Source organism: Ranitomeya imitator, chromosome 2, assembly GCF_032444005.1.
Source record: "Ranitomeya imitator isolate aRanImi1 chromosome 2, aRanImi1.pri, whole genome shotgun sequence".
In the NCBI taxonomy this organism is placed as follows: Eukaryota; Metazoa; Chordata; class Amphibia; order Anura; family Dendrobatidae; genus Ranitomeya; species Ranitomeya imitator.
The window spans coordinates 809,443,224-809,469,926 of record NC_091283.1 but is presented as its reverse complement, the minus strand read 5'-3'; the positions used below and the strand labels follow the sequence as shown (position 1 = coordinate 809,469,926).

The following is a 26,703-nucleotide window of genomic DNA, read 5'->3' as shown; positions in this document are numbered from 1 at the left end:
ATTTTTATCACAATGAGTAAGGCGGCACGACCGTTGAAACGCGTATGATTTTAATGCACTTTAAGCCTGTGCCTGTGACTGTCACTGGTATGAATCACCCGTTTTTGTGTCTATGGATATGAAGATGGACTTTGGATTTATGTGCTTTTAACGAATATGGAATAAAAGGTATTTTTTATGGACATCACCCGCGCTGGACTTCTGCTTTTTCCTCTAGGCTACATGATCCCCTGCATACAAGTCCCTATCCGTGTGTCCTTCCAGGAGGTGAGATTCTACATCCCTTCGGTTGACGAACACCTCCGACAGTAAGTCGGACTCCTTTATAAACTCCCAGCCTCCTTTTAGTCTGCAGGTAACTACGGTGCCCTGCCTCAGCAGACCCTGGTTTGCGTGTCTGTCTCTGCGGTCTGGGCTTTGGCTTGCAGATCTCTTTCATCAATTGCCTTACGCTGGCCTCGCATCCTTTGTCCTCCTCCTCCCATTTAAGGGCTATTTGCTGTTGGTATTCCCCCCAGCTAAGGACTTCCACTTTCCCACCCTCTTTTGTTCTTCCCCCGGGGAACCTGATAAAGTCTGTTCCAGGGTTTACCCAGCAGTATACCATTCTCTCGGTGTATACTTCCCCCTGTGGATTGGTGGGTTGGAGCAGAGCCCCCAGGGGACCCTCTATGCCCGAGGACTGGTCCCAGTCCCGAAGTGTACGAACCCGGCCGGGTTCGCAGCGTGGCGGTGCAGCCAACTGGCCCGCTAGGAGTTCCTCGGCTACAGGGGCAGGGTTGGTGACAGTACCTGCTTGTGGCTGTGTCCCGGTGTCGATCGTCTCCTCTGCTTACATCAGGGGCCGCCAGATAGAACGCTGCTCCACCAGATTCACCTTCAAGGCCGCTTTCCATCTGGACACATTAGTTAACTGCATCCACAGGAGTTGATTGCTGAGCTCCTCCACTTCAGCTCCCAGGAACTCCGGGACCTCTGTTGACGGCTGGCTGTGGCTTCCATCCTGTTGGCTGGGGGAGCCTTCAGCTTCCACCCCACACACTGGGTCTCTGCCACTCGCCATCTTGTCGTTCAGGTCCTTCCTTGTACCCAGGTCCGGTTCCCGCTCTCTCCTTCATGGGCAGAGCTTCTTTTTCCCACCATCAAGGACCAGGAGGCGGATCTCACTTGCTGACTGACATGTTCTTAGGGTACAGAAATACCTAGAGTGGGCGGCCATGAATTTCGCACCCTTGCCCTGGTGCCGCCCTTGATGACACCCCCCCCCCCGATGCACCACGTAGGACAGCAATGGCAGCAAATTAACAGTTCAACAGAGTCTCTGGCGCACAGGACCCAGTTTGCTGGGTCGGTCCATCCTGTTCGTGATGCCAAAATGGAGTGCCCACTAGGACGGTGTGGTCCTCGGTACCGGGTTGGCACAGTTCTTAAAGGGGAAGTATCACGGCAGCAATGACCCGGTCCGTGGCCCTGGGCGTCCAATTAAATAAGAAAAAAGGGAATAGTTTATGGGATAAGTGTTCGTGATGCCACCTGTGGTACTTGGCCAGAGATGGCCGACGCTGCTTAAAGGGGTCCACTGGGGCGGATGGTATTGCAGCAGAGTTGGTATAGCTCCCCACTTTGGCTACATGAAATAATAGGGGGACTCGCACTTGTCTAGTTTTGCAACTGCTGCTGCTGGTCTTGTGTTTAAGCAGCATTATCACACATATATACGTAAAACATTCTATATATGTTGGCAGCACAATGAGCAATTAGTGCCATGCAGTTGTCCTTTATCAATCATTAAATTCTGCTACATTTCAGATTTTAAAGAGAATTTATCCATATTTTTTAATGTTCCATCTGAGGGCAGCATAACGGAGGGACAGGGATCCTGATTGCACCTTCACCCATAGGTAATGCTCTGCCCACACTGGTGCCATGGTACCCCGCTCCATAAAGTTTGCTCAACAATAACAAAGTTTCATGTGTTCCGTCCTGTGTGTAAATCTATCAAATACATTATAGGTCAATAGGATCATTTAGGGGAAAAACATGAAGAAATAAAACCTGGAAAGTCATACATATATTATTCATATAAAAACCTTGTTGGTTAAGTATAATAACATTAAATATTTGCGACGTACCTCGCTATCCGTAAGAGCATACAACCAATTAGCTATTTGCCGGCTGCTATAATATATTCCACATGAAGATGTTTATAATCCCGTTCAGAGTGTGTTACATTGCCCCTAAACTGTTCATTGTCGATCTGCAGATCAAATCCCTGGGCTGAAACCTGTCTCTGGCTTTGTTATCGCCGCTGGGCTGTAACATTGGGTTACATGATAAACACGCTTCTCTTAACTAACCTGTGATGTTGTCAGAATATTAATGTCTAGAACATTATCCGCAGCAATTATAAAATTAGTGGGAACAAACGGTAATCAGTCATGTTTTCCGACATAAGGAAATTCAATTTTCCATGGAACATGTATCTTTCTGTAAAATATGTCAGATTTATATAAACAAGGAAAAATTCTGTCCTTGCTAAATGTGTTCTTCATTAAGATAAAAATCTAAATTACGGAGACCATATAGTTTTGAGCAACTCATTTCTCTTTGCAACCAGCCTGAAACAATGATTGTCTCCAAACAATGTCATTTATGCCATACAAGATCATTTTGCGTGTCTTATGGTAGTTATAGCGTCTATGGTGTATTTGGGAGGAGATGGTTTGTGTCACAGTCTATGGTATGTTTGGGAGGAGATGGTTTGTGTCTCAGTCTGTGGAGTATTTCGGAGGAGGTGGTTTGCGCTACAGTCTATGGTGTATTTGAGGCTGGAAGGGTAGATGGTTTGTGCTACAATAGATGGTGTATTTGGGGGAGGAAGTGGTTTGTGACACAGTCTATGGTGTATTTGGGGGAGGAAGTGGCTTGTGACACAGTCTATGGTGTATTTGGGGGAGGAAGTGGCTCGTGACACAGTCTATGGTGTATTTGGGGGAGGAGGTGGCTTGTGACACAGTCTATGGTGTATTTGGGGAGGGAGGTGGTTTGTGCCACAGTCTATGGTTTATTTGGGGGGAGGTGGTTTGTTCCACAACCTATAGGTATGGTGTATTTGGGGAGGGAAGTGATTTGTGCAGCAGACTATGGTGCATTTAGGACAGGGGTGAGGAATATTTTATCTGCGAAGGGCCTTTTGGATATTTATACCATCCTTTGGGGGCCGAACAAACTCCGCCCACAAAGTGCATCCTGACTCTGGCACTGGTTTCAGGACATAATCTTTCATTGCCTGCCCTTCAGTGTTCAGTAGTGAACACTGTGTGTGTGTGCTAACAGACCAAGAAGAAAATAATGAGCTGATGGCAATCAAATTACAGCTCCTTGCTCAAGAATGCGGACCCAGAAGAATCTGCTCGGGGGCCTGATAAAAGGTCATCGAGGGCCGTAAATGGCCCTGGGACCTGAGGTTCCCCACCCCTGATTTAGGAGGTGGTTTGTACTATAGCCTATGGTGTATTTGGGGTGAGGTGGTTTGTGCCACAGTCTATTATATACATTTACCTTTGGGCAGGGAGGTGGTTGTGTGGCACCCCAGGGTCCTGGTCATCACAGTAGCATTGCTTTACTCTTGGGGAGAGTGATGCTACGTTTGGAGGCAAGGAAGGATAACTGCATCCAGGTACCACAAACATGCAACACTTCAAACTCCAGGCCACCAGGGGGAGCTTCTGATCCTATTTACTAGGTAACTCCCTATATATATATGTATGTATGTATGTATGTATGTATGTATGTATATATGTATATATGTATGTATATATGTATGTATATATACATACAGTGGGGCAAAAAAGTATTTAGTCAGTCAGCAATAGTGCAAGTTCCACCACTTAAAAAGATGAGAGGCGTCTGTAATTTACATCATAGATAGACCTCAACTATGGGAGACAAACTGAGAAAAAAAAATCCAGAAAATCACATTTTCTGTTTTTTTATCATTTTATTTGCATATTATGGTGGAAAATAAGTATTTGGTCAGAAACAAACAATCAAGATTTCTGGCTCTCACAGACCTGTAACTTCTTCTTTAAGAGTCTCCTCTTTCCTCCACTCATTACCTGTAGTAATGGCACCTGTTTAAACTTGTTATCAGTATAAAAAGACACCTGTGCACACCCTCAAACAGTCTGACTCCAAACTCCACTATGGTGAAGACCAAAGAGCTGTCAAAGGACACCAGAAACAAAATTGTAGCCCTGCACCAGGCTGGGAAGACTGAATCTGCAATAGCCAACCAGCTTGGAGTGAAGAAATCAACAGTGGGAGCAATAATTAGAAAATGGAAGACATACAAGACCACTGATAATCTCCCTCGATCTGGGGCTCCACGCAAAATCCCACCCCGTGGGGTCAGAATGATCACAAGAACGGTGAGCAAAAATGGTGAGCAAAAATCCCAGAACCACGCGGGGGGACCTAGTGAATGAACTGCAGAGAGCTGGGACCAATGTAACAAGGCCTACCATAAGTAACACACTACTCAGATCCTGCAGTGCCAGACGTGTCCCACTGCTTAAGCCAGTACATGTCCGGGCCCGTCTGAAGTTTGCTAGAGAGCATTTGGATGATCCAGAGGAGTTTTGGGAGAATGTCCTATGGTCTGATGAAACCAAACTGGAACTGTTTGGTAGAAACACAACTTGTCGTGTTTGGAGGAAAAAGAATACTGAGTTGCATCCATCAAACACCATACCTACTGTAAAGCATGGTGGTGGAAACATCATGCTTTGGGGCTGTTTCTCTCCAAAGGGGCCAGGACGACTGATCCGGGTACATGAAAGAATGAATGGGGCCATGTATCGTGAGATTTTGAGTTCAAACCTCCTTCCATCAGCAAGGGCATTGAAGATGAAACGTGGCTGGGTCTTTCAACATGACAATGATCCAAAGCACACCGCCAGGGCAACGAAGGAGTGGCTTCGTAAGAAGCATTTCAAGGTCCTGGAGTGGCCTAGCCAGTCTCCAGATCTCAACCCTATAGAAAACCTTTGGAGGGAGTTGAAAGTCCGTGTTGCCAAGCGAAAAGCCAAAAACATCACTGCTCTAGAGGAGATCTGCATGGAGGAATGGGCCAACATACCAACAACAGTGTGTGGCAACCTTGTGAAGACTTACAGAAAACGTTTGACCTCTGTCATTGCCAACAAAGGATATATTACAAAGTATTGAGATGAAATTTTGTTTCTGACCAAATACTTATTTTCCACCATAATATGCAAATAAAATGTTAAAAAAACAGACAATGTGATTTTCTGGATTTTTTTTTCTCAGTTTGTCTCCCATAGTTGAGGTCTACCTATGATGTAAATTACAGACGCCTCTCATCTTTTTAAGTGGTGGAACTTGCACTATTGCTGACTGACTAAATACTTTTTTGCCCCACTGTATATATATATAGTATGGTGTATTTGGGGTGGAGGTGGTTTGTGCCACAGTCTATGTGTATTTGGGGGAGGTTTTTTGTTCCACAGCCTACAGGTATGGTGTATTTGGGGAGGGAAGTGATTTGTACTGCAGACTATGGTGTATTTTGGAGATGGTTTGTGCTATAGACTATGGTGTACTTGGGGCAATATAGTTTGTGCCACAGTCTATTATACATATAGACCTTTAGGGAGGGAGGTGGTTTATGCTGCAATCTATGGTGTATCTGGCGTGGAGGCGGTTTGTGCCATAGGCTTTGGTGTATTTGGGAGGAGATTTGTGCCGCAGGCTATGATGTATTTAGGGGGAGGCGGTTTGTCCCACAGGCTATGGTGTATTTGGGGGAGGTAGTTTGTGACACAGTCTATGATGTATTTGGGGTATGTGGTTTGTGCCACAGGCTATGCTGTATTTGGGAGGTGGTTTGTGCTGCAGTCTATGGTGTATTTGGTCTGGAGGTGGTTTGTGCCGCAGTCTATGATGTATTTGGGTGGATGGAATTGGTTTGTGCCATAGACTATGCTGTATTTGAGAGGTGGTTTGTGCTGCAGTCTATGATGTATTTGGGAGAGATGGTTTGTGCCACAGTCTATGATGTATTTTAGGGGAGGTGGTTTGTGTCACAGGCTATATGGTATATTTAGGTGGGGGGAGGTGGTTTGTGCCGCAGTCTATGGTATATTTGGGGGAGTTGGTTTGTGCCACAGACTATGGTATATTTATGGGGGAGGTGGTTTGTGGCGCAGTCTAAGGTGTATTTGGGGGAGGTGGTTTGTGCCACAGGCTATGGTATATTTAGTGGGGGAGGTGGTTTGTGCCGCAGTCTATGGTGTATTTGGGGGAGGTGGTTTGTGCCACAGACTATGGTATATTTATGGGGGAGGTGGTTTGTGGTGCAGTCTAAGGTGTATTAGAGGGGAGGTGGTTTATGCCCCAGGCTATGGTATATTCAGGGGGGAGGTGGTTTGTGCCACAGGCTATGGTATATTTAGTGGGGGAGGTGGTTTGTGCCACAGGCTATGGTGTACATTATATATAGGGGGTAAAGTGGTTGTGTGACGCAGTCTATGGTGTATTTGGGGAGTTGTAGTTTGTGCCATAGTTTATGGTGTATTTGGGGGGAGGTGGATTGTGCAACAGCATGCCACCCTAAATCCCTTGGTGGCAAGTGGTTATTCAAGAATCCTACAATTATAGCCTATTCTTAGGATTGATGAGTGGATGTCTTAACTTTAGAACCTCTACAGATCAGCAGGCATATAAGCTGCTAAGCCATTCCTCATTCACTGAGCTAGTGGGCAGGTGTCCCACAGATCACAATCATCAATGTTAACATCCAAGAGAAACTCTTTAGGCTTCATCATATTTGCTTACGTTTCTCAGAATTAGTCATGTGTCGCATGGAGTAAAACACAAGAGTGCGTTTATTTAATTTTCCTATATTCTTCTCTAAGTTACTAATTCTTAATTTCCTATCATTATGCCACAGGTATTCAGGAGAAATCCAAGACCAAACCTTCATTATCACATTCCTTATGACATGCTTTGTTCTACCTCTGATTCTTATATTTGTGTCTTATGGAAAGTTAATGAGAAAGCTGAGGAAGGTAAGACATTAATTAGAACGTCTAGAATTAAGCTTCAATTAAGCTTTTTTTATAATACCGCAAGAGTGAGCTGTATATACACAGTATTTTTCGGAATATATAACGTTGCCTGGCTTTAAGCAAGAAAATACATGATAAAAATGTGAAGTTAAAATTTATTTCCCTATATTTATATTAGATGAGGGATTAATGATGCTAACAGTGGGGTTCTATGGAGGGTAGTCTGCCTGCAGGAGAGGGTACCGGTATATATTTTTAGAGCAGCTTAAAGGGGGTCTCCAATACTTTGATATTGACATCCCTCTTTTAGGATAGACCAGATTTCTGAGGGGCTGACACCATAATTCTCATCCTGGCAGCGTCCGGGTGTAAACAATATGCGGAACTAGAACAGCATAGCACCATGCATTGGTCATTTCCAGGTACTGCAGTTCAATTCCTATTGACATGGATGGGATTTGAACTTCAGTAACTGAAAATGGCCATTAACCAGTGTATGGACTTGGGTTCATGGTGTAGATCCATGGGCCAAAAAAGCAAGCTAACAGCTGATCAGTGAAGGTACCCACTGATCTGATATTATTGAGCTTCCTTAACGAATGATGACCAATAGGTCGGGGTCACACTTTCGAGTGTGATGTGAGAAACTCGCGCGAGTCTCTCGCATCAATACCCGGCACTGCCGCCGGCACTCGTAACCGGAGTCTGCGGTCCCGAGTGTCGGCGGCAGTGCCGGGACTTGATGTGAAAGACTCACGCGAGTTTCTCACATTGAACTTGCAAGTGTGACCCTGGCCATATTACAGTCCTGGACAACCCCTTTAAGTTAATAGGTCAAAAGCAAGGGTGACAAAACCACACAAACTGTAGTTAGCTACTAAGGCATAAAAATGGACTTGTCCCAATGTGCTGCTGAATGAAAGCAACTGCTATGTGGCTCCCATAAAAAAAATCTTAAAGTTGGTGACAATTTTATGGGTTGTAAAAGTATTACAAGACCCATCAAGATATTGTATTTCGATAGCCTCTCTATCATATTTTTTTCTAAGGCCATGTTCAGTATTTGGTCAGTATTTTACATCAGTGTTTGCAAGCTAAAACCAGGAGTGGGACAATCAGATGAAAAGTATAGTTGAAACATATCACCACTTCTGTATTTGTGGTGCCCCAGGGTCCTGGTCGTCACAGTAATGTCGCTTTCCTCACGAGGAGAGTGATGCTATGTTTGTAGGCAAGGAAGCATAACTGTAACCAGGTACCACAAACATGCAACACATTCACACTCCAGGCCACCAGGGGGAGCTTTTGATCCTATTTACTAGGTGACTCCCAATAGATATATAACTGGTAGTCTGTAAGGAAAGTTAGTTTGTTCCAGACATCAGTCTGAGGAGGACAGAGGGTTTACGGAGCTGTGCATGCCCCCAGAACTGCAGCTCCTGGAAAGAGACATTTAGAAAGCAGAATTGATTACGGTGAGCATGCAGGAGAGGAAGGAGAGGATACCAGAAGGGGACCAGCCCCGAGCAGGCTGCCTCCTTCTGAGGGGCAGAGCACCGGTAGCCGGGAATACTGAGGTTGTAAGGACCTCCACGCCTTATATCAGAGACTGGCAGGACAGCTAATTTCATGTTACCTGTCCGGACCCACACCCAGGAGGCACGGTGACACCCCACAGAGCCGGGTCATTTAAGAGACCCTATAAACAGGCTCAAGTCACCAGTCATATGGGTTTTGTCCTATCCTATCCAGGAGACAGAGAGATAACATCTGTGAGGACCTTATGTGAAGCTTCTGGCAGTAAGGGACTACACCACTACAGCGCAAAGGAAGGCTTCTACTTTCCACCTGGATAAGGGGACTCTGAACTTGCCTCCGAACCGACCTGACTCTACTTGCCCTGTGATCCAGTGCCCTGGACTGTGGATGCTGAAACCAACAGTAAACAAGGTAAAGAGACTGCAATCCTGTGTCCTCGTTCTTCTCTGCACCTCTCACCATACCACCACCTACACACCGGAAGCCCTAGGAATATACTTCACCTATGGGAAAGTATACCATCTAGCTGCCATAACATAACCCCAGCGGATCCCTTAAAACAGCATCGGTCACCCTGACCGAATACCATAGGTGGCGTCATGAACATAAACTTTATCACTTTAAAGACCTTTCCCTTTTACATGGGCGCCCAAGGCCACGGACCGGGTCGCAGCCACCGTGACATTCCCCTGTGAACACCGGACCCGGTACTGAGTACCCCACGGCCCCGGCGGGCGACTCATATTTGTCACCCACTCCTGGGTTTAGCTTACAAATACTGATATAAAATACTGACCAAATTTTTAATGTGGGCACGAGGCCTAAATTTCCTGCATTTTGTATAACTGATTTGTGCACAATATACTGTAATAATATACCTGGGGGTTACTTTTTATCTACAATTTGGAGAAATATTTGATCATGGAAAATGGGCGTTTTTTTATCATCATGAATACACTATAATCATCCTCTCCCAAGCCTGATTGATAATATGACAGTGTGACTTTAATAGGACAGGACACCAAACACAAAAGGCACAAAAAACAGATGGCTATTAGGGAAGAGTGAAAGTGTTCGGTGATACTCTTATCACTCGAGTATCACGGTGCTCGGATGTGCTTGTTACTCGGATCCCCGCCCCGCATGTTTGGTGCCCGTGACACAGCGAATAAGCATGCCTGCCTGACGCTGTAATGGCATATCAAACTTGCTAATGGCATTAGTGTGATTGGCTTGCTGTGTGACATTATCAGGGGTTATAAAAGCACAGGCGCCGCCATGCTCGGCACACTGATGGAATTGCACAGCTCTGTGACAGTTGCTATTGGAGGGAGAGAATGCTTGTCCAGGCCTGTGTGTGCACAGTTTAACGAATCAGAGCCCTGTGGTGTTGATACTGGTGCTGAACCATCATACTAACAGCCCTTCCAAGGGCTAGTCTTGTGCTTTGCTGTTTGAATCAGATAAAATCTGCATTTACTCTAGGGAGGGAGAGAGAGTTGCAGGGGCAGGGAGAGTGGCTGAATACAGTCTCTAGGCAGGACTTAGGGCTTTGCAGTCCATTGCTAAATATACAGTGGGGCAAAAAAGCATTTAGTCAGTCAGCAATAGTGCAAGTTCCACCACTTAAAAAGATGAGAGGCGTCTGTAATTTACATCATAGGTAGACCTCAACTATGGGAGACAAACTGAGAAAAAAAAATCCAGAAAATCACACTGTCTGTTTTTTTTAACATTTTATTTGCATATTATGGTGGAAAATAAGTATTTGGTCAGAAACAAACAATCAAGATTTCTGGTTCTCACAGACCTGTAACTTCTTCTTTAAGAGTCTCCTCTTTCCTCCACTCATTACCTGTAGTAATGGCACCTGTTTAAACTTGTTATCAGTATAAAAAGACACCTGTGCACACCCTCAAACAGTCTGACTCCAAACTCCACTATGGTGAAGACCAAAGAGCTGTCAAAGGACACCAGAAACAAAATTGTAGCCCTGCACCAGGCTGGGAAGACTGAATCTGCAATAGCCAACCAGCTTGGAGTGAAGAAATCAACAGTGGGAGCAATAATTAGAAAATGGAAGACATACAAGACCACTGATAATCTCCCTCGATCTGGGGCTCCACGCAAAATCCCACCCCGTGGGGTCAGAATGATCACAAGAACGGTGAGCAAAAATCCCAGAACCACGCGGGGGGACCTAGTGAATGAACTGCAGAGAGCTGGGACCAATGTAACAAGGCCTACCATAAGTAACACACTACGCCACCATGGACTCAGATCCTGCAGGGCCAGACGTGTCCCACTGCTTAAGCCAGTACATGTCCGGGCCCGTCTGAAGTTTGCTAGAGAGCATTTGGATGATCCAGAGGAGTTTTGCGAGAATGTCCTATGGTCTGATGAAACCAAACTGGAACTGTTTGGTAGAAACACAACTTGTCGTGTTTGGAGGAAAAAGAATACTGAGTTGCATCCATCAAACACCATACCAACTGTAAAGCATGGTGGGGGAAACATCATGCTTTGGGGCTGTTTCTCTGCAAAGGGGCCAGGACGACTGATCCGGGTACATGAAAGAATGAAAGGGGCCATGTATCGTGAGATTTTGAGTGCAAACCTCCTTCCATCAGCAAGGGCATTGAAGATGAAACGTGGCTGGGTCTTTCAACATGACAATGATCCAAAGCACACCGCCAGGGCAACGAAGGAGTGGCTTCGTAAGAAGCATTTCAAGGTCCTGGAGTGGCCTAGCCAGTCTCCAGATCTCAACCCTATAGAAAACCTTTGGAGGGAGTTGAAAGTCCGTGTTGCCAAGCGAAAAGCCAAAAACATCACTGCTCTAGAGGAGATCTGCATGGAGGAATGGGCCAACATACCAACAACAGTGTGTGGCAACCTTGTGAAGACTTACAGAAAACGTTTGACCTCTGTCATTGCCAACAAAGGATATATTACAAAGTATTGAGATGAAATTTTGTTTCTGACCAAATACTTATTTTCCACCATAATATGCAAATAAAATGATAAAAAAACAGACAATGTGATTTTCTGGATTTTTTTTTTCTCAGTTTGTCTCCCATAGTTGAGGTCTACCTATGATGTAAATTAGACGCCTCTCATGTTTTTAAGTGGTGGAACTTGCACTATTGCTGACTGACTAAATACTTTTTTGCCCCACTGTATAGCTAGGGCAGTTGTCCACATTTTTTTTTCTTGGTGAAAAAATGTACTATATTGTCATCCATAGAGAATTAGGTGCTTTGTGGAACACAGAGGGGTTATATAACACTCCAAAAAAGCCTTGAAACCTTTTTCTCTAATCAATTTTTTCATCCATATACTATTATGTGGTCTGCGGTACATTTCGATGTTACATAAATGACCAAAAAATCATTGAAACATTTCTTCAAGAGTGCAGGCCCCAACCACCGATCTCAGCGCTGACGATCTGGCCAATTATGTCAAAGATAAAATTGACCATATCTGACAGGAAATTTTCTCCCAATTCCTTCATACCATGCACTGTCCTCCATCCCTCACTGCATGTAGCTCCCTTTCTGTTTCAGTCACGGAAGCAGAAGTGACCAGGCTCCTTGCATCTTCTCACCTTACTACATGCACCAGTGATCCCATTCCCTCAAATTTCCTCCAGTCCATTTGCCCAGCTGTCACCATTCACCAAAAAATATATTCAACCTCTCGCTCGCTTCTGGTTTCTTTCCCTTCTCATTTAGACATGCCATCATACATCCATTACTTTAAAAAAAATCCCTCAGCAAAACTGTGCTGCTAACTACAGACCTTTCTCTAATCTTCCTTTCATCTCTAACCTCCTGGAATGCTTGTCCACTCCTGGTTTCCGCTTTTAGCACTCTACTGAAACTGGCCTCCCTAAAGTCTCTAATGATCTACCAACAGCTAAATCTAATGGTCATTATTCCATGCTGATTCTCCAGGATCTCTCTGCAACATTCAACAATATGGATCATCAGCTCCCCCTCACTGTGCTACGCACTCAGTCTCAAAGACACCATTCTCTCCTGGTTCTTCTCCTACCTCTATGACCGCTCTTTCACTGTATCTTTTGCAAGATCTTCTTCCTCTCCTTTTCCCCTTGCTGTCAGGGTTCCTTAGGGGTCATTCCTAGGCCCCATCCTATTCTCCTTGTATACTGCCCCTATTGGACAATCAGTAGATTTGGTTTTCAGTAACATCTCCATGCTGATGACACCAAATTATACACCTCTACTCCTGACATCACGCCTGCATTATTACAAAACACCAGTGATTGTCTTTCCGCTGTCTCCAGCATCATGTCCTCCCTCTATCGGACACTGAACCTTTCAAAAACTGAACTCCTTGTGTTTCCTCCCTCCACTAAACTACCTATGCCCTATATTGCCATTTCCGTCTGTGGTTCTACCATTACTCCCCAGCAACATGCCCGCTGTCTTGGGGACATACTTGATTTAGAACTTTTATTCACTCCCTACATCCGATCACTCACTTGCTCATGTCATCTACTCCTCAAAAACATTTCTAGAATTTGACCTTTTCTTACTTTCGACTCTGCAAAAACGTTTACTATTGCTCTTACTTATTGTCATCTGGACTATTGCAACTCTCTACTAATCAGTCTCCCTCTTACTAAACTTTCCCCTCTCCAATCTGTTCTGAATGCAACAGCCAGGATCATATTCCTCGCCAACCGTTACACCAATGCCTCTACCCTGTGCCAGTCGTTGCACTGGTTACCCATCCGCTACAGAGTTCACTATAAATTTATCACACTCGCCCACAAAGCACTCCATGCTTCAGCACCACTGTGCATCTCCTCCATAGTCTGTTGATTCATGTGATTATTGTGATTCTGTAATGTATTTTATTGTCTGTACAAGTCCACTTTAAAATGTAGCGCTGCAGAATATATTGGCGCTATAGAAATAAAATTATTATTATTTATTTTCTGTATTCAGTTACTCATCCATATATTATTATGTGCTCTGTGGTACATTTCGGTGTCATATACGTCATATAACACTCCAACAAAGCGTTGAAAAATTTGTCTGGATTCAATTAGTCATCCATAGACTATCAGGTGCTTTCTGTTACATTTCATTGGTATATAAGACTAACAAAAGTGTTGAAATATATGTCTTGGTTCAATTAGTCATCTATATAGTATTTGGTCCTTTCTATGACATTTCGGTGGAATATAAGACTCCAAAAAGCGTTAAAAAACTTTTCAGTATTCAATTACTCATCCATAGAGTATTACGTACTCTGCGGTACATTTCAGTTTTCTATAACCCTCCAAAAAGTGTTCAAAATTTTTTTCCTGGAATTATATTGCTCATGTATAGAGTATTATGTGCTCTGGGGTACATTTCGGGGGTATATAACCTTCCAAAAAAGCATTGAAAAACTTCTGTAATCACTTACTCACCGATAGAGTATTACGTCCTCTGTGGTACATTTCTTTTGTATATAACCCTCCTAAAAAGCATTCAAAATGTTTTGGGTATTATATTGCTCATCCATATTACATGCTTTTGGGTACATTTTAGTGGTATATAAACCTCCAAAAAAGCTTTGAAAATGTTTTATGGATTCACTTGCTCATCCATAGAGTATTATGTCCTCTGGGGTACATTTCTGTGGTATATAGCCCTTGAAAACATTTTCAGTATTCAATTACTGATTCATAGAGTATTACATGCTCTGGGGTTTCATTTTGGTGGTATGTAACACTCCAGAAAAGCGTTCCAAACTTTTTCAGTATTCAATTACTCATCGATAGAGTATTATGTGCTGGTATATATATGCCTTATCCTGGGCCCCATCCTGGTAAGAATGCTCCCCATCCTGGTATATATCCCCCATGATAGTATATATCCCCCTTATCCTTAGCCCCATCCTGATATATGTCCACTGTTCTGCCGCTGTTAACGCATAGAAAAAAATAAACAATTGTACTCACCTCCCATCCAGTCTCCCGCCGTGTGACGTCTTCTTCTGGCGCATGCAAGCGACAGGAGTGCATGACATCGCTGCCATGTGCCCCGTCACGTGCACACTGACGTCAGCTGTGAGCTTCAGAAGACATCATGCGTTGGGGGAGCAGATAGGAGGCGAGTATAAGTGCTGCTTAGTTTAGATCAATAGGGCTGAAAGGTGGCAGATGAGGTTTAACAATGATAAATGTAAGGTTATACACATGGGAAGAAGAAATCAATATCACCATTACACACTGAACGGGAAACCACTGGGTAAATCTGACAGGGAGAAGGACTTGGGGATCCTAGTTAATGATAAACTTACCTGGAGCAGCCAGTGCCAGGCAGCAGCTGCCAAGGCAAACAGGATCATGGGGTGCATTAAAAGAGGTCTGGATACACATGATGAGAGCATTATACTGCCTCTGTACAAATCCCTAGTTAGACCGCACATGGAGTACTGTGTCCAGTTTTGGGCACCGGTGCTCAGGAAGGATATAATGGAACTAGAGAGAGTACAAAGGAGGGCAACAAATTTAATAAAGGGGATGGGAGAACTACAATACCCAGATAGATTAGCGAAATTAGGATTATTTAGTCTAGAAAAAAGACGACTGAGGGGCGATCTAATAACCATGTATAAGTATATAAGGGGACAATACAAATATCTCGCTGAGGATCTGTTTATACCAAGGAAGGTGACGGGCACAAGGGGGCATTCTTTTTCGTCTGGAGGAGAGAAGGTTTTTCCACCAACATAGAAGAGGATTCTTTACTGTTAGGGCAGTGAGAATCTGGAATTGCTTGCCTGAGGAGGTGGTGATGGCGAACTCAGTCGAGGGGTTCAAGAGAGGCCTGGATGTCTTCCTGGAGCAGAACAATATTGTATCATACAATTATTAGATTCTGTAGAAGGACGTAGATCTGGGGATTTATTATGATGGAATATAGGCTGAACTGGATGGACAAATGTCTTTTTTCGGCCTTACTATGTTACCATTTTACTATGTAATAGCATTTCATAGTATCTCCAGCAGATTAATATTGAAGTTGCTAGATCTGAAAAACAAACTGGTCGGATTGTGGTAATGTGGAAGCTGCCTTAATTGCATGATGGGACATTGCACGTGTCAACAGAAAATTATTGAATTAGCATTGTCTCATGTGCAAATGTATTACATTCCTACATTTTAATGAATGACAGCACAATGTATTAGCTCAGGAACTATACAGCACTATGGAATATGTTGGTGCTACACAGAAGACATTAATAATAATAATAATAATAATAATATTTATTTTTATATAGCGCTAACATATTCTGCAGCGCTTTACAGGTTGGACACATTATCATCGTAGTCCCCTTTGGGGCTCACAATCTAAATTCCCTATCAGTATGTCTTTGGTATGTGGGAGGAAACCGGAGTACCCAGAGGAAACCCACGCAAACACAGAGAGAACATACAAACTCTTTGCAGATGTTGTCCTGGGTGGGATTAGAACCCAGGACTCCAGCATTAGTTTTAAATCATAAGCCTAAATGCAAAAAAAGTGACATTAGTGACTTACTCTCTTCCTAGGTGTCTGACACTCAGAGCAGGCTGGGATCTTCCAGGAAACCAGAGAAGGAAGTCACTCGGATGGTTATAATAATGATCCTGGCTTTTCTTATTTGCTGGTCGCCATACGCTGCCTTTTCTATCCTGGTCACGGCGCATCCCACCATAGAGTTGGATCCACGTCTCTCAGCAATCCCAGCATTCTTTGCAAAAACGGCTTCTATGTATAACCCCGTTATCTACGTATTTATGAACAAACAGGTACAGTATATACAGAGCTGGACACAGGCAGAAAAGGGCACCTGTGCAAAAACATTATGTGGACCCTCTGTGGGCTAATAGTTTTGTCTATGACAGAAGCTGCTTGCTGATTTGGAGGTGGTAATGGGCCCCTTTAGCTTTGGGCCCCGGTGCGGCTGCGCACTTGCACCAATGACATTTCTATCCCAGGGGTTTATTTACAGTTACCAGCCCATAGCATAGGCCATTAATGTATACCCACATCTATCTTGAGAAGAGGGCTTCATTGCATGCTGCTGTCAGCGGAAAAATGGCCAGTATTCCCGTTGATCTTGCACCCCGTTCTCGAGATAGATGCAGATCTTAATGGAGGGATCCGAATCTTGTACACATTTATAGCATATCCCCCATTCTGGATATCCCATAAGCACTCAAGAATTTAAAATCTCTCTCAAAGGAAAAAGGTTGGACTTGATTGTGTTCCTTTGCTTGCTTTTGCTACATTGCTGTTTGACTATATCATTTCAATTTATCCCTGCATCTCTGCTAAGATTCTGATGCACTGTTCAGATTCATTTTCAATCTGGTACATAGCCAGAGTACACGACAACAACCCACCCAATCCACACAGGCAAATAAATTCTAGATGTCCATATATTAAGTTATGTGTAATAATGAGAAATGACACAGGGAAAAAATATTGAACACATGAAGAAAGAGAGGTGCAAAAAGCCATGGAAAGTCACAACAAAAGCTAAAATCTATCAGTAATTAGAAAGCAATCCTGTCAATTACTGCAAAATAATATCAGTTGGCTCAACTCATGGCCTATAAAAAGGTGTCTCATTACCAAGGTGTCACAGAAGAAACATCTCATGATGGGTACAACTAGTGAGCTGTCTCAAGACCTTCACAACCTTATTGATGCAAAACATACTGATGGCATTGGTTACAGAATAATTTTGAAACTACTGAAGGTGCACTATTGGAGCCGTAAACCAGAAGTGGAAAGAACAACATTTCACCATAAACCCGCCACGACCAGGTGCTCCCCACACGATTTTCAGACAGAGAATTAAAAACAATGATCAGAAGAGTTGTCCAAGAGCCAAGGACCACATGTGAAGAGCTACAGAAAGATTTGGAATCACATAGTACAATTGTTTCGAAGAAAATAATAAGTAATGCACTCAACCTCCATGGCCTGTATGCACGATCACCACGCAAAACTCGATTGCTGAACAAAAGGCATATTCAAGCGCATTTAAAGTTTGCTCAACAACATTTACAGAAGCCTGTGAAAATATTGGGAGAATAAAGTCTGGTCAGTCAGACGAAAATTGAACTCTTTGGATGTCATAAAACACACCATGTTTGGAGGCCAAAAGACACTGCATACCACCCTAAAAATACCATAGCAACACTGAAGTTTAGAGGTGAGAACATCATTGTGTGGGGCTGTTTTTCAACATATGACACTGATAAACTTCATATAATTTAAGGAAGGATGAATGGACAAATGTACCGAAACATTCTTGATAAATATCTGCTGCCATCTACCAGGATGATAAAGATGGAACAAGGGTGAACATTTCAGCAAGATAATAAACCCAAACACACAGCCAAGGAAATTCTCAATTGGCTTCAGAGAAAGACAATAAAGCTGCTAAAATGGCCGAGCCAATCACCTGACCTGAATCCAATTAAGCTTTAGTTCCTTCCATTAATTTTCTGAGTTCATAGAAGGAGCTTACGGAAACTTCAGGATTTGAAGAGTGTTTGTGTGGAAGAATGGGCCAAAATCTCACCTGAGCAATGCCTGCGACTAGTTTCTCCATAGCGGAGGTGTCTTGAAGTTGTCATCACTAGCAAAGGCTTTTGTATGAAGTATTAAATAAATTTCAGTAAGCGCATTCAATACTTTTTCCCTGTGTCATTTCTCACTATTACACATAATTTATGGGCATCTATGGTTTGATTTCTTTGCCTGTGTGGAAAGGATGGGTTCTTACCAACATCTGGTGAGAATTTTATGTCAATCGCACCTTTAGAAATATATATAATTAGAAAATTGGTGACGTGTTCAATACTTATTTCACCTGCTTGTACATACTTGTTGATTCGTGCTCCTAAAATTGCATTTTTTCCATCTGTGACATGGGTAGACTGAAGAATTTTAAGTAAATGACCAATGTGATTTTTTTTTTAGGGTTTTACCCTATTTTTAAACCAGGGAGAGCACAGTGTACTGCTAAACTGATAAGACAACAATAAAAGCAATAAATTAATTCCAAGTAATATTTCAGTTTTGCCCATGCCAATTATTTGTGGCATAGTATTTTAATGATTTTAATGAACCAGTTATTGCCTAGATGCGTATTTGTTAGCTATTGAAAATCTCTAAGGAAAACTTTGATCTAGGCTTCCTTCTTTGTGCATGGATCAGCAACCGAGTAACATTGATTGGCATTTCTCCTAGGACCCTGATAATAAAACAAGTGATTGGGGTGTCAAAAATGGACGATCTTCAACAAAGTTCAAGAACTGTTTCTTTTTGACACTCTCTAGTAAAATATAACTGTTTAGTTGGTATTCAGCCAAGGGGCATTACATTTTCACTATATTTTGATTAAAAAAAATAACAACTACCAAGTTTCTTATTATATAGAGGAATACGTACATTTGTGAATGAAGGTAATTAATAATTGCATGCAGCATAACAGTGGGCCCCTAGAATAAATGTAACTGGTGGGCCCTTGCCACCCCAATCCAACACTGCCTATAATTCCTACTTGACAAAAGTTGGCAAATCTTCTGGCCTTCCCTGAACCCAACTAAAACCTTAAAAAAAATCACTCTAGAGAGTCTCTAGTTTGTCTAATTTGCAGTCAGTGTACTGCCTGTTGTCAGGTGTAATCTGTCTCTACCAGCAAAAACACTAAGATGAAGTAGCGTGGCTTTCTTGCCTATTTTGGGAGGCTTTTTGATTCACAGAAGTGGGGAAATGGACGCGAGGTGACTGGGAACACTTATGGAGGAGTATAGCTTGGGAAGAAAGATGTTTATGGCTGAAATTTGCTATGCGCAATGCTGATGAATATATCTCCCAGATACTTGCAGTAAAAGTTGTTAGGTATAAGGCTATGTGCACACGTTGCGGTTTTTACCGCGGAACCGCAGCGTTTCTGCAGCTGCGGGTCCGCAGCAGCTTCCATTGTGTTTACAGTTACATGTAAACCTATGGAAACCGCTATCCGCTGTGCACATGCTGCGGGAAAAACCGCACGGGAACGCAGCAATTTTACAATCCGCAACATGCCACTTCTTTTGTGCAGAATCGCGGCGATTCTGCACACATAGGAATGCATTGATCTGCTTACTTCCCGCATGGGGCTATGCCCACCATGAGGGAAGTAAGCGGATCATGTGCGGGTGGTACCCGGGGTGGAGGAGAGGAGACTCTCCTCCAGGCCCTGGGAACCATATTTGTGTAAAAAAAAAAAAGAATTAAAATAAATAATGATATACTCACCTCTCAGCGCCGCACGCGGCCGTCCAGTCGCAGGGTTGCTGTGCGAGCAGGGCCTGCGATGACGTCGCGGTCACATGACCGTGACATCGCGAAGGTCCTTCTCACACAGCATCTTTGGAATCGGACCGCCACGTGCAGTGCTGAGGAGATCGGGACGTCAGAGGGTAAGTATATAACCATTTTTAAATTATTTTTAACATTACTATTGATGCTGCATATGGCTGCATATGCAGCATCAATAGTAGGATTAAACCCGCAACGGAAACCGCAAGACAAACCGCAATAAATCTGCAGGGATAACCGCAGCGGTTTTGCACATAGCCTTTAAGTATAGTCAACAAAATGAAGGTTACAAAATAGAGAAAAATGCTGAAAAAAAGGTAAAAATTGACAGTGTGGCTCATAGCAACCTGCAATTGGATCATGTATCCTTTTAGTTTTTATACAATTTGTGGTTGATAATGTTTCTGATATTCTAATGATTATGACTTTCCGTGTTCTTCCAGTTTCGGAGGTGTCTACTTCAGATGTTTCACTGCAATGACTTAGACCTGAAGGAATCGAATAACCCAACTACAGAGCGGGTGATGCTTAACCGCACGAACCACGGCAGTGAAATGCACACCATAGCAGCGCACATATCCACAAACAATGGCAACCGGAAGACAGAAGAAGAGCAGAGCAGCTGTAACTCATTTGCCCAACCTCCGATGTCAGAAAACAAAATCTGCCCTATGTAGACTGATATCCATGACCGATGTGTGCCATTATGTCTTCATCACCAAGAATGATGGACAGAGGATTATAGGCACTTGTCACTGTCAATGCACATTCATATATGTGACTTATATGACTATGTCGGAATGCGTTTCATTATAAAAATGTAGGAATACACGAAAATAAAAGAAAAATGCATTCAAAGGATATTTCCTCCTTCATAATAAGGCAGAGTTGTATCAAGTTTTTTTTTTTTTACCTATGGGAAAATGTTATAAAAGTGGCCAAATAATACTCTCATTCTTCTACTTTATGCCCACCTAATACTTTTTGGGTCTTACACTTAGTTTGTATTGTACACTGGAGAAGTATCATGGAGCGATTTCCCAACGTATAACTCCTTTCTATGCCACTGTGCGCGCTGACTATGTAAAAGGAATACCATCCCGAGAAATGCCAAAAGTACATTCTTCTGGCCTCCTTCAGATGAATCAGACCCTATGCTTATATTTGATGTGTGTGCCGAGAGAATACGGTTATACAGCACTTACACAATAGTGACATGTGATAATAATAATTTTATTTATATAGCGCCAACATATTCCGCAGCGCTTTACAAATTATAGAGGGGGTTTGTACAGACAATAGACATTACAGCACAACACTAATCACTGTTCAAAATAGATACCAAGAGGAATGAGGGCCCTGCTCGCAAGCTTACAAACTATGAGGAAAAGGGAGACACGAGTGGTGGATGGTAACAATTGCTTTCATTGTTCGGACCAGCCATAGTGTAAGGATCAGGTGTTATGCATTCCTGCAACCCGGCCCAGCCCGCCCCTGGGCACGTGCAGTAATGCCCTGATGGCGGCGGCCGGCGGGCAATCTGTGCGGTAGCCCAGGGCCCCCCCCCCACACCACTGGGCACTTGGCTACCGCCCAGATTGACCCTTTTATAATCTGCCCCTGGGTGTTAATGTAAAGCTGCATGAACCAGTTAACAGCCTAAGTATGTAACAGTACAGACACAGAGGGCTATTAACTGCATAAAGTGTATGAGAACATGATACGAGGAACCTGGTTATGGTTTAAGTTTTTTGAATGGGCCACACAGGGACAGTTAGATACACTTATAACAGTCCTCCAAACCACAAAAACATTTTGTGCATTGTTTTTTTTCTAATTTACGACTTGAAAGCTGGTAGACTGAGCAATAGCATAGTTCATGGTTTTATTATGTGAAGGTGGGTGCCCACTAAGTGTCATCGTTGTTGGTAAAGAGTCTCTATGTTCCCAGAAGAAGTGATCATAGATTCTTCTGACTGCATCAATATTTTATTTCAAATCTGACTTCTATACATGGACTTTAAAAAGTGGTGGTGAGGAGCGGGCATCATTATGTTCTGGCTGATGAGACCTCAGTAGATAAAAGGTTCACATTGCTTATTTGTCCGGCCTTAGTCTGCAGTCACTCTATGAGACTGCAGACTTGTGAATCCTCACTACAAGCGCAGTGAGGATTCTATAGTGCCGGTACTATGAGCAGCGGGTGCGTGACTGCAGGTATTTGGTTTACATACATGCAGTCACCTGCCAACTAGATGGGGCCAAGTCTAGACGGGATGTGTCTGGAAGTATGCAAATTGCATATTTGTGTTTTCATGTGACCGCCCACTTTCAGCGCTGCCACCGTAGAGTCCTCGCAGTGCGCACAATGTGAGCATTCTCAAATCTGTAGTCACATACATTGACTGCAGACTTGTAGCCTGAGATATTTTCTACTTTCTGCAGATTTTCAGGGTTTGGATCTTTGCAACAACCCTTATATCCAAGCCATTGTCCTCTTATTGCCTCTACCAGGGAACACAGTTGATGTGCGCAACAAGACCTTTCCCGACGCGTTTGCCAAATGTTCCTTTCAAAAATGTGTTCTGGTTTACATTTAAAATAAAAGCGAGAATACATTGGCAGATCTGTCATACAATGGATGACAACAACAGTGTCCAATGGGCCCTACTGGGGTCTGTCAGTTTCAATAGGTCTGCATGTGAGATGGAATCTGGGACAGAGACTCTGATACAGATATGCTTCAACACAGACGAGTGATGAGTTAGGGAATGTTGTATTTTTTAGATATTTTATTTTCAATTGATTCCTTAAAGGGGTTGTCCCCTTTAACGTTATTTTAACACATATTTTGGAGACATAAGTACCGTAATACCGGTTGTCCTCCTTCCTCAAAGATTGCACAGCACGCCTGCTCTCACAATGGCTGCTGATGGAGGATCATGTGATCACAACTGTCCGTCAGTCTCCTCCAATAGAAAAACACTGCACATGAGAAGGCTGTTGATTGGAGGAGACTGGTCACATGCTCCTCCTTAAGCAGCTACTTTGAGAAAGAGAGAGCTGTGCAATCTGTGAAGAAAGCAGCACTAAGGAAAGCAGGAGAAGGAGAATATGTATATATTAGAAAGTGGGACAAAATCGTGTCTCCAATACATTTGTTAAAATAGACAAAGTGAACAATGTCTTTAATAATAACAGCCGTTCAAACTCCATTATTATTAAGGAGATTGAAATCCGCATACAAGGGTCAAACTTTAAAATTATGTCTTCTTACTGCCACCACTAGGGGGAGCTTACCTTGAACCCAATAATATAATAGTATGCAGTAAGCTCCTATGCTCCCCCTAGTGGTGTCTGTGAGTAATATGAATTTTACAATGTGATTCTTTGTCTATAGAAAGGATTTGGAGTAAAAAATAGATAAAAAAAGATAAATGAGGTGCAACACTCCTCTAATTTCCTGAGCATGATCACCTGACATGGATATTATCACCTGTCATGCTTACCTGTCAGTAAACTTTTTAAACCATTACAGTATGTTTAGCACTACCAGGATATTATCAGGACCACATACAACTTTAGGTTTAAAAAGACTTTCAATTCTTGCAAAAATCTATTTATTGTTCAGACGTCTTATTTTTTTCCACTCCCAAAGCATGGTGACCATTGCTAAACTGGCTGTGCCAACGAAAGGTAGGTGACTTTGGAGTTCTGATATTACTGCCATGAAAACACGACAATTTTTGGCTTACCATGCCACCAGAGGAAGTGGCGCCTTCTTCAGGTATGGCAGATTAGGTCACATGGCACTAAAGTTTATCTCACAGCCCCTAAAAAATGGAAAAATCGGCTCCCTGGAATATTAATTGGAACAAGAATTGACTCCAAGTTTTACTGATATCTATATATTTCCAATTGTAAAATCTGTAAAACACGTAGCACAGCGACACATAAATCTGTATCTCCTTTATGATGTATCGAGTCTTTACTATAAATGTTTAATCCCTTCCATCTAAAAATTGTAGCTGGCACTGGTTCCTGTTGGGTCCCTTTGAAGCAGCTGCTCTCGTGCAATGGAGTTCAAGCTGAACAAGTGCAGAAAATGTTATATCGTTGACTGAATATACGTCAAGTAAACAGAAATTGGTCTTATGATCTTTTTATCCTAGGTAATTTCAATACACTGAATATTTTATAGAAGCCGAAATTCCATTAAATGGGATATAAAAAGGTAATATTGTCGGGTCCTCGCATATCCAATATAATAAGGAATAGGGCGGGCTTATCCCAAAATACGATATCCCATGAGTATAACTAACAGGTGAACTGACGAAGCAGTTAGTATAAGACCCGGCATTAAAGGTGAGATTCAGTTTCTTGATGACTGTGGAGCAAATGCAGATTACAGGGAGAGCAAGAAACAGCAGGGGAAAAAAAAGAGGAGTAGAGACCAAGGAACAGTGGGAAAAAAGAGGACTGGAGACCAAGGAACAGCGGGGAAAAAAGAGGAGTGGAGACCAAGGACCAGCAGGAAAAAAAGGAGTGGAGATCGAGGAACAGTGGGGGAAAAAAAGGAGTGGAGACCAAGGAACAGTGGGAAAAAAAGAGGAGTGGAGACCAAGGAACAGCGGGGAAAAAAGAGGAGTGGAGACCAAGGAACAGCAGGAAAAAAAGGAGTGGAGACCGAGGAACAGCGGGGGAAAAAAAAGGAGTGGAGACCAAGGAACAGCGGGGAAAAAAAAGAGTGGAGACCAAGGCACAGTGGGGGGAAAAAAGAGGAGTGGAGACCAAGGAATAATGGGGGAAAAAAAAGAGGAGTGGAGACCAAGGAACAGTGGGGGGGGGGGGGGGGGAAAGAGGGGTGGAGACTAAGGAACAGCGGGGGAAAAAAGAGGAGTGGAGACCAAGGAACAGCGGGGAAAAAAAGAGGAGTGCAGACCAATAAGCAGCTTAATAGAAACAAAGAGTGTAAAGAACAATATTATCATAAGCGAGGCTGATTTAAAGGGTAACTGTATTTTTTCCATGAATCAATAGTATAAATGAAGATAAGAAAGTTTATCACATATCTATTTTCTTTTTCAAATATCTTTATTAACATTTTTTAAAATCTACAAAACATTGTATTTTTAGTAATTAGTTTTATGCGACATATCTATTTTCTGAACAAATACTTTGTTACTCACCTGTCCCGCCTCCATGACCGGGTTATGTTCATTCCTTTCACTATGGTTCTGACACTGTCCCTCTACTGGTTTCTTTACCCCAATATACTTCTATTTGTTGACTGGCTGCAGTGGTCTCATTGCTATACAAGATCTGAATTCTCTGTATTTCCCAGGAAATGATTATGTGCCGTCTAGTGATGTGACCAACCAGTGATTGACTGCAGCGACACATGGCTAGATGGCACTTGATCAGATGCAGGAAAGTACAGACATAGGCAGGGGACTGGGAAGTTTAGAAACGGAAGCAGCAGGGTAAAGTTAGTATGCTTATTTTTTTATTTTACAAAATGCTTTACTGTTTTTTGAGGGTTTTTTATGGCTCAACAACTGATTTACATAATTGTAACATTTATTTTTAAGGGAAATTCTATAACAAACATTCATTAACAAGGGCTGAGAGCCAGGCTGAGAGTAACTACTGTATCTCCTCTTTTCAGGATGTATTGGCATCTTAGTAAACAATCAGTGTTTTTTTAATTTCAGTGAATGCTGTTTCTTACCATGCAGTCTAGGATTTAAATGTATTTACCTTTTTAAGTATCGTGTCCTTTTTTATTATCTTACTGAGAAATTTCCCAGGCTCACAAGCAATTCCTAGACTGAAGTGTCATAGATTGGTAATTTTCATTAGATGACATGGAAGCATAAAGACATACCAAAGACATACTGATAAGGAACCTAGATTGTGAGCCCCATAGGGGACAGCGATGATAATGTGTGCATCCTGTAAAGCGCTGCGGAATATGTTAGCGCTATATAAAGATTAGATTAGAAGCAGTATAACAGTCATATTATATGACAATAATGCAACATTTTTAAAGTCCACAACTACGTATGATGGCCCTTATAACCTCCCCCTTAGTACGATGGCCCCCATAACCTTCCTAGTCAGTATGATGGATCCCACAGCTTCTCATTCAGTATGATGGTCCCCACACAGTACGATGGCCTCCACAGCCCCTCAGTCAGTATTGTGGCCTTCACAAACTCTCACTCAGTAGGATGGTCCACATAACCCTCCCAGTGAGTATGATGGATCCCACTTCTCACTCAGCATGATGGCCCCCATAGTTTCTCACTCAGCATGATGGTCCCTATAGCTTCTCACTCTGTATGATGGTCCCCACACAGTACGATGGCCTCCACAGCACCTCAGTCAGTATTGTTGTCTTCACAGATCTTCACTCAGTAGGATAGCCCCCATAACCCTCCCAGTGAGTATGATGGATCCCACTTCTCACTCAGCTTGATGCCCCCCCATAGTTTCTCACTCAGCATGATGGTCCCCACACAGTACGATGGCCTCCACAGCCCCTCAGTCAGTATTGTGGCCTACACAGATCTTCACTCAGTAGGATGGCCCCCATAACCCTCCCAGTCAGTATGATGGATCCCACAACTGCTTACTCAGTATGATGGTCCCCATAGCTTCTCATTCAGGATGATGGTCCC

General features: G+C 43.0%; 1 protein-coding gene across 1 annotated transcript in view; it reads left to right on the top strand.

Moving 5' to 3' along the window:
* Positions 1 to 20,867, top strand: part of LOC138665887 (opsin-VA-like) — an 88,568-nt gene extending 67,701 nt beyond the window's left edge. The window contains exons 3-5 of the mRNA XM_069753830.1: positions 6,974 to 7,091; positions 16,207 to 16,446; positions 20,464 to 20,867. Coding sequence (XP_069609931.1) covers positions 6,974 to 7,091; positions 16,207 to 16,446; positions 20,464 to 20,697 — 592 coding nt within the window. The 3' untranslated portion in view covers positions 20,698 to 20,867. The remainder of the gene's footprint in view (positions 1 to 6,973; positions 7,092 to 16,206; positions 16,447 to 20,463) is intronic.
* The last annotated feature ends 5,836 nt before the right edge of the window (positions 20,868 to 26,703 follow it).